The sequence below is a fragment of the Amblyraja radiata genome, chromosome 17 (assembly GCF_010909765.2).
Source record: "Amblyraja radiata isolate CabotCenter1 chromosome 17, sAmbRad1.1.pri, whole genome shotgun sequence".
In the NCBI taxonomy this organism is placed as follows: Eukaryota; Metazoa; Chordata; class Chondrichthyes; order Rajiformes; family Rajidae; genus Amblyraja; species Amblyraja radiata.
In genome coordinates, this window is record NC_045972.1 from 47,262,757 (window position 1) to 47,276,929 (window position 14,173).

The following is a 14,173-nucleotide window of genomic DNA, read 5'->3' on the forward strand; positions in this document are numbered from 1 at the left end:
AGGTTGTGTAGACAGAATGCCAATGTAGCCTTGAAATGCATTTCAAAATATTTCAGTACTGTGATCCATGTCATTTGTCACTGTATGGATAAGAACCTAAGAGAGCTATTCTCTGAAGGCCTATCCTCCCTAGATTGAGGCGAACTAAAAGCAGTATTGTTTGCTATCAAACCAAACCTGCAAATGAAATTAGCCACTTCAAAAGGAAAGTAAAGGAAAGAAGAATGGAGTTTAGATATCCTTAATCTAATTAAACTAGAGTTAAATGAGACTCAAAATTAACTTAAAATTCTTCAACTAACAATAGACAATAGGTGCAGCATTGGGTCATACGGCCGTTCAAGCCAGCACCACCATTCAATGTGATCATGGCTGATCATCCACAATCAGTACCCAGTTCCAACCTTCTCCCCATATCCCCCGACTCCGCTATCTTCAAGAGCCCTATCTAACTCTCTCTTGAAAGTTTCCAGAGAACCGGCCTCCACCGCCCTCTGAGGCAGAGAATTCCACAGACTCACAACTCTCCATGTGAAAAAGTGTTTCCTCATCTCCATTCTAAATGGTTTACCCCTTATTCTTAAACTTTGGTCCCTGGTTCTGGACTCCCCCAACATCTGGAACATGTTTCCTGCCTCTAGCGTGTCCAAACCCTTAATAATCTTATATGTTTCAATAAGATTCCCTCTCATCCTTCTAAATTCCAGTGTATACAAGCCCAGCCGCTCCATTCGCTCAGCATATGACAGTACCGCCATCCCTGGAATTAACCTTGTGAACCTACGCTGCACTCCCTCAATAGCAAGAATGTCCTTCCTCAAATTTGGAGACCAAAGCTGCACACAATACTCCAGGTGTGGTCTCACTAGAGCCCTGTACAACTGCAGAAGGACCTCTTTGCTCCTATACTCAACTCCTCTTGTTATGAAGGCCAACATGCCATTCGCTTTCTTCACTGCCTGCTATACCCGCATGCTTACTTTCATTGACTGATGACCAGGGGGCGCTGTCCTGTGCACGGCTGCCCAGCCAGCAGCTGTCTGTCTCTTCATCTTTTTATTTTAATTTTAAGTTAGTTAAAGTGTTTTGTTTGGAGGTCTAGACTTTTTTATGTGGGGGGGGTTGAAGGGGGAAACTACCTTTCAGGGTCCCTACCTGGACGGAGAGGCGGCTTTTCTCCAGGCTGCAGCTTCGACCCGTCCTCGCGGCCTACCAGCGGGCCTGGAGCGGCGTTTCCTGTCGGGGACCGCCCAGAACCTCGGCTTCGGCGGCGGCACAGCGCTGGAGCGCTATCGCGGAGCGGGCGATGCCTTGCCTGGGTCGCCGCGCTGGAGCTCCGGTGAGCTGAGACCGCCAGGAACAACATCGCGGAGCTGCGGGTCTGAGGAGCGGCCAGCTGCGGGCGGCGGCCCTGACTTTACACCGGGAGCCTGGGATCTCCAACCGGCGCGGCCTTGTCGGCTTCGGAAGCTGCGGCCTCCAGTGCAGAAGCGGCCGTTCCAGGGTTCCCAGGCCGCTGGGAGGACTCTCCCGACGCCGGAGCAACATCACCCGGCGAGAGCGGCCAGGAACATCGGGCCTCCGTAGAGGCAACTGTGGAGGCCTCAATGGGCCCGACTATGGGTGAACTGAGGTTGGGGACTGGACTTTGTGCCTTCCCTCATGGTGGAAGCCATTGTGGGGGGATGTTCTATGTGTTTAAGACTCTCATTGGTGTTATGTCTGTATTCTTTTTTTGTGTGCTGCAAAATGTCAAAAAGCATTTCACTTCACTACACCTAGGTGTATGTGACTAATAAAATACCTTTGATACCTTTGATGAACAAGGACCCCCAGATCACTTTTGCCAACTTGACACCATTTAGATAATCTTCTTTCCTGTTTTTGCTACCAAAGTGGATAACCTCACATTTATCCACATTAAACTGCATCTGCCATGCATCTGCCCATTCTCCCAACCTGTCCAATTCACCCTGCATCCTCATAGCATCCTCCTCGCAGTTCACACTGCCACCCAGCTTTGTGTCATCTGCAAATTTGCTAATGTTACTTGTAATCCCTTCATCAAAATCATTAATATCTATTGTAAATAGCTGCGGTACCGAGCCTTGCAGTACCCCACTAGCAGGGGGGAAATCACTATCAAAACATGGGGGGGGGGGACACAATTTCTTGGTGCCCTCCCACGCATGCGCACACACAAACACACACACGTACGAGGCTTCGACCGTGGGCCCTGTGGACGATAACATCGGGAGCTGACCTGGTTGGTGACCGACTCCGAACTCCAGCAACAGCAGCTCCGTCCGCCCCGAATCATGGGGCTTCAATCGGCCCGTTCGCGGGGCCTTTCATTGTCCAGCGCGGTACACGGACGTGGCGCCGACGGACGAGAAGCCGAAGCAAAGAAGTCGAAGCCAAAGAACCGAATGGGAACGAGGCCGAAATGCCAAAAAAACAAAAGAGTATGAAGACGAAACGCCAACTAACTGAAAGGATGGGACGCCTAAAAGCCAACTAACCAAAAAGCTGCGTCGCCTAATATTAGTTGGCTTTTAGGCGTCTCGCCCTTTCGGTTAGTTTGCATTTAGTCCTCCCATCCTTTCGGTTAGTTTGCGTTTCGGCCTCGTTTTCATTCGGTTCTTTGGCTTCGACTTCTTTGCTTCGGCTTCTCGTCCATCGGCGCCACGTCCGCACATGGTCCAGCACGGCTTAAAATCGGCTGTGGGATCTTCCATTCCCTAGCGGGGGCTTCAATATCGGGAGCCTCAATCGCCTCGATGCAGCAATTTGACCGCAGGGCGGTTGAAGATCCAGTGGCCGATTTTAAGCCGCGAACGGGCCAATTCAAGCTGCTCCATGTTCTTTGCTCCACCAGGACATTAGTTAATCAATTATTGAGTTTTAGTTTTTTTTAAACTACTACAGATTGCTCTACTGTCATTGCACCGTTCTGTGGTTTTGCACTTGTTACATAGAAACATATAAAATAGGTGCAGGAGTAGGCCATTCAGCCCTTCGAGCCTGCACCGCCATTCAATATGATCATGGCTGATCATACAACTCAGTATCCTGTACCTGCCTTCTCTCCATAGCCCCTGATCCCTTTAGCCACAAGGGCCACATCTAACTCCCTCTTAAATATAGCCAATGAACTGGCCTCAACTACTTTCTGTGGCAGAGAATTCCACAAATTCACCACTCTCTGTGTGAAAAATGTTTTTCTCATCTCGGTCCTAAAAGACTTCCCTCTTATCCTTAAACTGTGACCCCTTGTTCTGGACTTCTCCAACATCGGGAACAATCTTCCTGCATCTAGCCTGTCCAACCCCTTAAGAATTTTGTACGTTTCAATAAGATCCCCCCGCAATCTTCTAAATTCTAGCGAGTACAAGCTGAGTCTATCCAGTCTTTCTTCATATGAAAGTCCTGCCATCTCAGGAATCAGTCTGGTGAACCTTCTCTGTACTCTCTCTATGTTGCATTTAATGTATCCATCATTACCATGTATACTTTATAAGCTTCATGTGAACAAGGAACTTCAATAAATCCTAGTTTATATGACAATAATAAACTAACCTAACTCCACCCTTTCATTAATTGACCAGATACTTTTTTTAGTTTATCGCCATGGTAACCCTGATTTCTGTATCACAAATATCCCCCTTCCTCAGTCCTCCATCCCACATGTTAAACCCCTTTTGTCTGACAAAGTTCTGACAAAGGGTCTTACATGCTCTTCCCAGAAAAGGATCTACTGCCATCCTATACAACCGTTCTACTTTTTCAAATCTCTTTTCCACCTGCAAGTCGGCCTATTCTGCACTCTGTATCTTCCGCTTTGCTCCATTTATTGTATTTGAGTTTGAACTGACTGTATCTGATCTGTCTGGTTAAGATGTGTAAGAAAGTTTTTCACTGGACGTCAGTAAATGAGACAACAATTAACTGAAACATCGCTTCCCATAGATGCAGCCTGACTAGATATTTCAAGCATTTTCTGTTTTTATTTCAGATTTTCAGCTGGCCAAACACTTTGTCGATCGGAGCAGCTCAATGCCCCAATTTACTTCATGAATTTGTACATCAACTTTCCTGATTAGCTCTCTATCTTTAGTAGGACTCATCTAAATTATAAAAAAAATACAACCATCACAGATATTGCTGACAATGATGATCCATTAAATGGAAAACTCATGAAAACGCAGCAACTTCGAACAGAAACTTGTGTAAACAAAATCTGCATCAGAAGTTCAGTTGTACCACATGCCTAATCAGAACATTTAGCTTGGACCGAAGAAATAGGAGGGAACTATCTTGAAATTAACTCTGACAAGACTTGAATTCAGACGCAGCTTCAAAACCTAGGGATCACCTTAAATGTTTGGTGTTTTTAACCCTTAGAGATGCAAAACTGGTGCTAAGAAATTAATTGACATTTGAGGAAAAAAGTTTTATTTTTAAATTAAGCAGTCTTTAGGGACTAGGAAAAAAAAGCAGGTGGGAATAAGCAAGTTTGAAAGACTAAAGTATATTAGGCGTAATTGAAGCGTAAAAAAAGAGGACACTTGTTGAGTTAATACTTCATAGAAGTAAATGCATTCCCTTGGCAAACAATTGATATATATTTGAAGATTACAAGAATATTTCTGGCCGAAATAAATGTTAATGTGCTGAAATAAATAAATGTTAATTTCAGGAATGAAATAGTAACTTACCGAGTGGTTTGTGATTATGAGTGTACGTGGGGTTGTCGTCAAAGTTGATTACTTCCATTTTCAACTTTCAAAAACACGCTGCTCTTGCTAAGTACATTACAGCAATTCACACAGGTTAAATCATTAACTCACTCATGCCGAATTAGTAAACATTGTTACATTGAAATTAACAAACACATGCATTTGCTGTTACATTTTCCAACATTGCAACTGATCACAATGTACATATTTGTAAATAAATCAGCACTTTAGTTTTGAATTTTTAGAAAATCAACATATCCTTTTAACTGTTGATTGTGCAAAGTAAAATATTGTGCAAAGTAAAAGCAGTGACAATGTTGGAATTATGAAAACGTTACAAAATGTAACATATAAACTGAAATGGAGAGACTGAAATTTGTCAAATTCAACAGTAGGTCATTTACAATATGATTTTGGTTTAAAAAACTCAAGGTCATTTTAAAGAGTTGATACTTTAAATACATAGTGTTAAAGGTCATTAGAAAATATGCAATATCTACCTCATGTTAAAAATAAAATGTTGTCTCAACACAAATGACACATGGCTGTACATTAGTTTTCTTTACAAATTGCAAATGCAGCCTGCTGTACATTTGTGCCAATGAACATTTCATGAGGTTAAATAGTTTAACAGCATAGCCCAGACATTTAAGAAGTTATGTGACCCCTCTCAGAGAAGGTTATAGTGCAGGCAGTAATCGTAGAAGTAATTAAGAAGTCTCAAAATAACATGGAACATTTGTGCTAAAACTGTTAAAGAAGATTAGTAGATACTGTTTCATCAAAATTATTTTAATTATTCTTCAATGGCTGCTTCCCCATTTTAGTTAAAGATCGGATAATGTGAGTAGAAACCGTGCATTTGGAAACTGCATGCGAAGCCCCGAGTATAACCACATCAACGGCCAATGCAACATTAATAGACGATCTACAATCCACCAAATGTGCTTTGTTCAACAATGCAAAGTAGACTCTATATTTTGTTTGTAAGTGAGTGTGTGAGTGTGTATGTATATGTAGACATTCACATTCATGCTTAGGGTTGTAATCAAGACCGGGAACGGAAACTCAGGCAAGGACAGCACCAAGTGGAAGATCAAACACAGCCACTAACAAGCCCAAGATGCAAACCAGACATGTGTCCCCACTTATTTTTATTGCAAACCTGTGCGGTTCGCTCGCTTTCTGAAGTCTGTCAACATCCAACGCATGTCGTCCATACTGGTCCTCAGCTGCTGCCAGACGACACTGCCGTGAAATGTACACCTGGCAAGTTAAGTTTGTTTTTGTAGAGGATCCGCGTTATCTTTGTGTTTTCGGCGTTTTGTGCAAAGATCCTACGCGTTTCGTGTGTGTTGTGGGTGTTGTGGGTGTTGTGAGGCCGAGGCCGTCGTCGCCGTCGCCTCGATTGGGCGGGCTACCGAAGGCACCGCCTGCTTCCGGCCGCCCGCTTCCGGCTGGCGCGTTGCTAGGGGTCGGTGTCAGCGACGAGGCCTTGGGCCGGCCATGGGTTTCACTCTCATCCCCGAACTCCTCCTGGCCGCCCTCCTGCTCCAGCTGTACCAGCCCGCCGCCTCCACCCTGCAGGATGTCACGGGCGAGCTCTTCGCCTCGGAAGCGCGGGGGACGGTGGCCGCCTTCGGTGACTTTAACTCGGATAAACAAACTGACATCTTTCTGATCAGAGCAAGTGAGTAACCCCTTGATAAATCCTCTAAATATGTCCTTAGTGTCTTTGTTCTTCTGTCTATATCATTGTATCTCCTTTGTAAATCATCAACAATTGTCTTTAATGTCTATTTTTTCTTGTGTCATTTTTGTAAACCAACATCTGCAGTTCCTTGTGTGTCTCCTTTGTGAATCATCTTCTGATTTATAAATGAGGCACCAAATCATGTATTGGTGATGCATCACCAAATCATGTATTGCTGAGGATGGGATTTGCTGTTCCTATTTTAACTTACTATGAGAATAAATCAGTATGCATTTATTTACATACTAAACCCACTGTTCTCCAAACATCTGCAGTTCCTTGCGTCTTTATTTTTATTCAGCAATTCCAATTGTGTTTTGCATTGATCAATTAAGTAATAAAGCGTGATTTAGACATTTCCTATGTTGCCATAATTGAGGAAATTAATTTGAAAGCTACATTTGGGTTTAGGTTTATTCATTTCACCTGTACCGAGATATAGTGAAAATCTTTTATTTTCGTGCTATTACATTAAATCAATCAAGCCAAACACAAGTACAACTGGTGGAGTGAAGAGAAGGAAACCAAAGTGCCGAATATAATTTCTCAAACGTAGTGTAATTTTTTTAGAGGGAAAAAATCCAAAGGCTGCAATGAGCTGGGTTAGAAGATCAGGACTAGAAGGATCATTCAGAAGTCTGATCGTCTATTTACAGAGAGGAAGAAGCTGTTCCTGAGTTTGGTGATATGTGCTTTTGTATCTTATGCCTGACAGAAGTGGGAGAAGAACGGATGATCGGGGTGACTGATTTTCCAAGGCAGCAAGATGTTGATGAAGTCAATGGTAGGGAGGCTAAAAGCAGTTGTTGGTGAGACCACTCTTGGAGAACTTCCCAGATATGAGAATAATGCCATTTAATTGGAAAGAGATTCACCAAGATGTTACCTGGGCGTACTGGTTTGATTTATCGGGAAAGATTAGCATTTTTTTCCTTGGAGTGTAGGGGTCTAGGGGATGACCTTATTTAGGAGTACAAGATCATGAGGCGCATGTTTAAAATCAATGCTCGCTATCTTTTTCCCAGCAGAGAGGATTCTTAATTTAGAAGGCATAGGCTAAAGAGCCTGTCCCACTTAGGCAACTTTTTGCGCTCGCCACATGGTCGCTACATGTTCGCTGGTAGTCTCTGGTGAGTCTCCTTCATGGTCGCGAGGAGATCCCGCATTCTGGGAACTAGTCGCGGCCTCACTATGGTCACAACATATTTTTCAACATGTTGAAAAGGCTTCAACATGGTCGCCATGGAGAAAATCGATACTTTTGTAGTTGGAGGTGCAATGGTAGTGGGGTCACCATGTAGTTATAGGTAGCCGCAGGTAGTTTTAGTTAATCTCCTTTGCTGACCGGGCATTTTCATTGGCTCATTGGGGGGGAAAAACGTAAGCACAAGTTTTCAGAACCAAGGAGAACCGACTGGTAATGTTAAATGCCCGCCAAACTTCACAGCTGTGTATCTCAGGCTTATTAAAAGTTGTCTGGCTTCTTAAAAGTGTCTCCATTCCTTCTCCCCCCACTTCTCTATAGAAGCGAATGCAATTAAAAGTCATTTGAACATATTCATAGCTAGGAAAGATGTAGAGGACCCTGGGCCAAAAGCAGGCAACCAATCTTGTATGTTAACTAGGTTTGCATGGATAAAGTAGGCTGAGTGGCATGTTCTCATGCCGAGTAGTTCTGTAACTATTACTGTGTGGTAATACAAAAATGCTGGAGAAACTCAGTGGGTGCAGCAGCATCTATGGAGCGAAGGAGATGGGCAACATTTCGGCCCGAAACTTTGCCTATCTCCTTCGCTCCACAGATGCTGCTGCACCCGCTGAGTTTCTCCAGCATTTTTGTGTACCTTCGATTTTCCAGCATCTGCAGTTCCTTCTTAAACACTGTGTGGTAATAAATTTCGGGAGTTAAAACATGGTGTAAATGGTCATTTTAATCTTCTTATCGAGTCCACATTAGAAATTGTTTTGCCAGAGCTGAACCCACTTCTCGGCATCTGCATGCATTGGCGTCTTGTGCTACTTGTGCGTGGTGGAGAAAAGATTGGTGGAAACAGGGCCTTGACGTGAACGCTCTTTCCTTGGCCCCGTCATTTTAGAGATGTTGGGAGAAGAGTGAGAACATGCATAAGGGAGAAAAGAAAGATATAGGATCTGTAATGCATCATTTAATGTACACATACACAATGATAACATCATAAAGAGCCAAATGGACCGTAGATTTTTTTATTTTGTGCCAGAGATAGAGCTGATTTAGAATAGTGACATTACTTCCACTGGACCATGCAAAGCCAAGGAAATTTAAAATGTCAACATTTTTTCTTTAGACTTTTTATTGGTTATTGAACCATTGATGAAGGAAATTGTCAATTTAAAATTGGCATCCGGAAACATGAGCTTTTGAAAAACAATGTTTACAGATATTGTTAGAGCATTGGTAGACAATCCTTTGGCAACTGTGTATATCTAACAAGATTAGTTCAGTTCCAGTTCAGTTTAGTTTATTGTCAAGTATACTGAGGTACAGTGAAAAGCTTTTTGTTGCGTGCTATCCAGTCAGCAGAAATGCAATACATGATTACAATCAATCCATTTACGGGGTTAGATACATGATCAGGGAATAGACAGGAGTTAAAAAATGGCGCAAATGGTCAATTTAATGATATTGGGAGAAGAGTGAGAACATGGAGAAGAAAGATATAGGATTGGTCTGAAGAAGGATCTCGACCCAAAACGTCACCCATTCCTTCTCTCCATAAAAATGTTGCCTGTCATGCTGAGTTTCTCCAGCATTATGTGTCTGTCTTTGGTTTAAACCAGCATCTGCAGTTCCTCCTTACACATGGGGGAGGGGGGAAGACTTTTATTTCAGTTTCTTACCTTACCGGAGATGCGATTAATTTTCGGATCACATTCTTCGGTCGCTTTGGAGACCTCCTCGGACTGGCCTTGGTCTCCACCGCAGAGGCATGGACTTAGCATCGGAGTCGATCCCTTGCCTGGCACCACTCCAACTGCGGCCTGCGCACTTTACATCGGGCGCTCGCAGTCTCGGGAGAGGCCATGGACGTCGGGAGCTCCAATGTCGCGGAAGGTTCAACCAGCCCCGACCATCCGGCGCGGAGGAGCTGACATAGCTTCGCTCCATAGATGCTGCCGCACCCACTGAGTTTCTCCAGCACTTTTGTCTACCTTCGATTTTCCAGCATCTGCAGTTCCTTCTTGAACATGATGCAGGAGCTGATCGCCTCGACACGGAGGGCCCGCAGCCGGCTACGAGGATCAAGATCATCCCATCAACGGAGGGCTCAAGGCCCCCGGGAGAGCAAAGGGAAGAGATTGAACTTTTTTTCGCCTTCCATCACAGTGAGGAATGTGAAGGAGTCACTGTGATGGATGTTTATGTTAAAATATGTTTTGTGTGTTCTGTTGCTTTTTACTTTTATGGCTGGCTTGGCAAATGAAATTCCTCGTAGGTTGCAAAACATACTTGGCTAATAAAGTATTATTGTGATTGTGATCATATTGAATGGTGGTGCTGACTCGAAGGGCAGAATGGCCTACCTCTGCACCTATTTTCTATGTTCAGCACTGCTCTGGTTGAATCTTTTAAGAGAAAATATGACAAATAATTTCAAAGAAAGTGGTAAGACATGGTGTCAGTTTTGGATAGCTATAAGAAAAAGCAAATACATGTTTTCTAGAATGTGAACTGAGATGGTTGCAAGGTTAAAAGTTATCTTGAGGTTCTCAGATATTTTCACAATATTTAATTTTCTATGTAGTTTTGATTCTATTTGACATGGAATAGACTTTAACATTATTTGTAAATGGTTTATATTTTTCATTTACTTGCATGTTCTGTGAAATATAATATGTTTCAAGGTAACAAAAATAGTTATCTCGTCAGTCTTTGGACATCTTTGCTAATCCTAACGTAACAAATGCTCAAAACTGTTTTAGTTCTCATAAGAATTTGCCACATTGAATCAGTCCTGCTCTGTGTGTGCATAAGGGGGGGGGGGGGGGAATAAAACATGATTTATCATTATCACCTTGCTTTAAGCAATTCTTTCAAGAAACTTAATTTGGAGTTGGAAGTGATATCTTATTTATGTTCTTATTCATTTGTGATGTATTATGATTACATACAACACACTGTTGCATTAGTAATTGATAAATGTTAGAGCCAAACAGCACTGAAACAAGCCACTTGGCCCAGCTCGTCCATGCCGACCAAGATGCCCCATCGAAGCTTGTCCCATTTGCCCACTTTTGGCCCATATTCCTCTCAACCTTTCATATTCATATACCTGTTCTGCTGCCTTTTAAATACTATTATATTTCCTGCCTCAACTACTTCTCCCACTGCCTTTTGAGATAAAAAGCTGCCACAAAATGTTAGAGTAACTCAGCGGAAAACTTCGTAATCGAACGGAGGAAATGCGTAGGATTCCTATTAAATCTTTCCCCTCTCACCTTAAAACTATGATCTTTGGTCCTTGATTCCCCTGCCCTGTATAAGAGACTGCATTCACCCTATCTATTCCACTCATGATTTTATACGTTTCCTTTTGCATTTTCAGAAAATCAATTGGTAATCTTATTGGCTGATCTAAAGGCACCCTATTTCAAGCCAAAACCAAAAGTCGTAATACCATGGAGGTGAGTGGTTATTTTGTTGTTCCTCTCTTGCTTCTATGTGTCTTTTGTGTGTGTGTGTGTGCGTGTGCGTGTGCGTGTGTGTGCGTGTGTGTGTGTGTGTGTGTGGTGGGGGGGGCAAATAGATAGTTATATCATTGTTGTATTTTGTTGCTTTCAGTAATCTGGTGATTACCAGTGTGGTACCGGGCGACTATGATGGGGATTCACAAATGGATGTGCTCCTCACTCTTAATTCTACTCGCAACATGACTGTTGTTGTCTTCTGGGGGAATAATCAAACATTAGGTCAGTTTGTGCTTTCCTTATCAAAAAATCATTTTACTCTACCGAAATAGATCTTTCACTTGTTCTATCTGTAATTAAGAGACAAAGATTTTTACAAGATTATTCAAATTTTTTGTCAAAGAATGTGAACAATACAAAATAATTGTAATATTATTGCACATTAAGCAATGTAAACTATACCATTATTTTACTTTCACCATTTAATTATGCACAATTTGAATTACGTATTTAAATCTTCGATTTAAGCTTCTGCAGTTCCTTCCTACACATTAGAATTAAGCAATTTGGTTTTAAAATAGATTATTACTTATTTAATTATCTTAAAATATTAGCTATCAAATACAATTCAACAATTAATACCAGAAAATGCTGGAAAAACTTAGTAGGTCAGGTAACATCTGTGGAAAGATGAGTAGACTTAATTGAGTACTTTTATCAGAATTGGTAAATATTTTTTTTAAATGTTTTAAGTTCCAACAAAGGATCGTTGACCGGACAACCTAACTCTGGTGCAGGAAGGAACAGAAGATGCTGGTTTAAACCGAAGATAGATACAAAATGCTGGAGTAACTCAGCGGGTTTCAACCCATTCCTTCTCTCTGACCCAACTCTGATTCTCTTTCCGCTGTCACTGCAGGCTTGTGGAGTGTTTCCAGCATTTTCTGTTTTTACTACGTTTTAACTTACCAAGAAGAGAAGGATTGGAGAGAACAAACTGAAAACATAATTTAGAAAATTATTTACTTGTTCATTTAATGGAAAATTTTGCATTTTGTCCTGTACAATATTTTTTATTTGCTTCTAATATTTATTTTTTTCTTAGATCCAAACGTTTTTACTATTCTCAGTCAGAGCTTTTTGGATGAGCCGCTAGTACTTGAGTAAGTACACTATATATTTTTACCTATATTTGAAGATAAATAAATGTATAATGGGCAACATTATTTAATCATAATGGTTAGCTTGCCGTAAACCAAAAAAATAATTTCTTACCACAAATCTTCCTTGTCTGCCTTGTAAGAAAAATAGTCACCAAGCACTTATCAATGCACTGGAAGGTCGGAAAGTTCAGAGATTATTCCTTCTGAGCTCCACCGAATTCTCAGTATCTCTACTGACTTTTATCCCAAGAGCTATAGCGGCTCTGAACCGGCCCTAATGAGTGCCCCCCCCACCCACCCCCTTTGGACAGTCTCCCTCAGATGGTCACGTCAATCAATTCAGCTTGTTTATTTATGTATTGTATTTATTTACCTTTCTTGTACATCAGTGGAGCTGCACACTAAATCTCGTTGCACTGATGTGCAATGACAATAAAAGATATATTATTATTATTATTATTATCTCATGGGCCAAATAAGATAAATATTATAACACTCTCTGCCAATATTCTCTGTGAAAATGCAAACGTGAGTGGTTTGGCTATGTGGGAGAAGAGGGATTTGTTGGGCTGGATTTATTAAAGTTGTTGGTTAACTGATGTTTATTTGTTGTTTCTCAATACCCATGTTTATTCCATTTCAGTTTTAATGGTGATATGATACCTGATATTTTTGGAACAGTCAAGGGAAATCTAAGGCCGCAGATATGCTCCTTGATTGGAAGGTAAGGACCAATATTCATGTTATATTCTGTTAAATACATTTTATCAAATCCAGAAAGCAGAATATTTATTAGAGGCGTTTGATAGACACATGGATATGCAGGGAATGGAGAAATATACATTACATGCAGACAGAGATTACTTTAACCTGGCCGAAGGGCCTATTTCTGTGCTGTGCTGTTTTATGTTCTTGAAGAAATAAATGGTTTGTATACATGTCATTCTCTTCATTTGAATAAGTATTTAACTGCACTCTTGAATATTAAATCAATCCAGCAATTAAATCCCATTTTAATGCATCAATTATTGAAATGAAGAAAGGAATTTCATTATTAAGGAAATGACATTAAAGATATTATATAAAATGATTTGTATTAAACTGACTCCATTCTATTCAGCAGATAATACCCACATATTATGAAATGAGTATATTTTTTCCACTTTTAATCCATCATCATCTAATGTATTGGAGCAAATTGATGTGAGCAGTTTGGTTAGGAAAATAAATAGTTTCTGAGTGCTTTGGAAGAAAATCTGCTTTGGTGTGTTCTCATTCATCAGTGTATTGTGTTGTTAGCAGAATGAATTGTAAACCAGAATATATTTCACTGTCAGCATCGCTGTCTTTTTCAATACTCTGATCACAAGATATTTGACACACAATAATTGGTCACATCACATTTACCACGAACTGCAAATGTTACTGGGTTTAATGATTGGGCAATGACTCTTAACATTTCATTGCTTCCCACACCGAGACTAGATGCAAATTGTTTTGGAGTTGTAAAGATGCAAGTTTTTCTTGACATAATTAATGCCAAGTTCTGTTACATCATGACATAACCAGAAGGTAATCCAACGCGAATGTGCTTTATCTGCTTGTCCACTCTCAGGTTTTCATTCGACCTTTCATAAGGTTGAAGTTGATATTCTTATGCTTGTTGTCAGTAATCAGCTCCATCCTACAACCTTCTGAGATATCTGGAGACACATGACTGCCGATGCAGGAATCTTGAGCAAAACACAAAATGCTGGAGGAACTCAGAATTTAGTGTTGGGACCCTTCCCTCCCCAGATCATGTCATAAGGTCTTAAGTGATTGGAGTTGAATTAGGCCATTTGGCCCATCAA

The 14,173-nt window shown here is 41.3% G+C and overlaps 2 protein-coding genes across 6 annotated transcripts in view; one reads left to right on the forward strand and one right to left on the reverse strand.

The window, feature by feature from the left end:
* The window catches only part of phkb (phosphorylase kinase regulatory subunit beta), a 149,677-nt gene extending 143,464 nt beyond the window's left edge, over positions 1-6,213 (reverse strand). Inside the window, exons 1-2 of one of the 4 annotated variants that reach the window (XR_004414549.1) lie at positions 5,905-6,171; positions 4,719-4,805 (exon numbers count right to left, since the gene is read on the reverse strand). Coding sequence is in view for 3 of the 4 variants with exons in the window: in XM_033036399.1 (XP_032892290.1) it covers positions 4,719-4,776 (58 nt within the window). In the remaining variant the exon portion in view is untranslated. Of the gene's footprint in view, positions 1-4,718; positions 4,806-5,904 lie in introns of all 4 variants that reach the window. The other 3 variants (XM_033036399.1, XM_033036397.1, XM_033036400.1) reach the window with 3 other exon arrangements.
* Positions 6,182-14,173, forward strand: part of itfg1 (integrin alpha FG-GAP repeat containing 1) — a 124,402-nt gene continuing 116,410 nt past the window's right edge. Inside the window, exons 1-5 of one of the 2 annotated variants that reach the window (XM_033036401.1) lie at positions 6,182-6,429; positions 11,076-11,154; positions 11,312-11,439; positions 12,263-12,320; positions 12,964-13,044. In XM_033036401.1, coding sequence (XP_032892292.1) covers positions 6,246-6,429; positions 11,076-11,154; positions 11,312-11,439; positions 12,263-12,320; positions 12,964-13,044 — 530 coding nt within the window. In that variant the 5' untranslated portion in view covers positions 6,182-6,245. Of the gene's footprint in view, positions 6,434-11,075; positions 11,155-11,311; positions 11,440-12,262; positions 12,321-12,963; positions 13,045-14,173 lie in introns of both variants that reach the window. The other variant, XM_033036402.1, reaches the window with a different exon arrangement.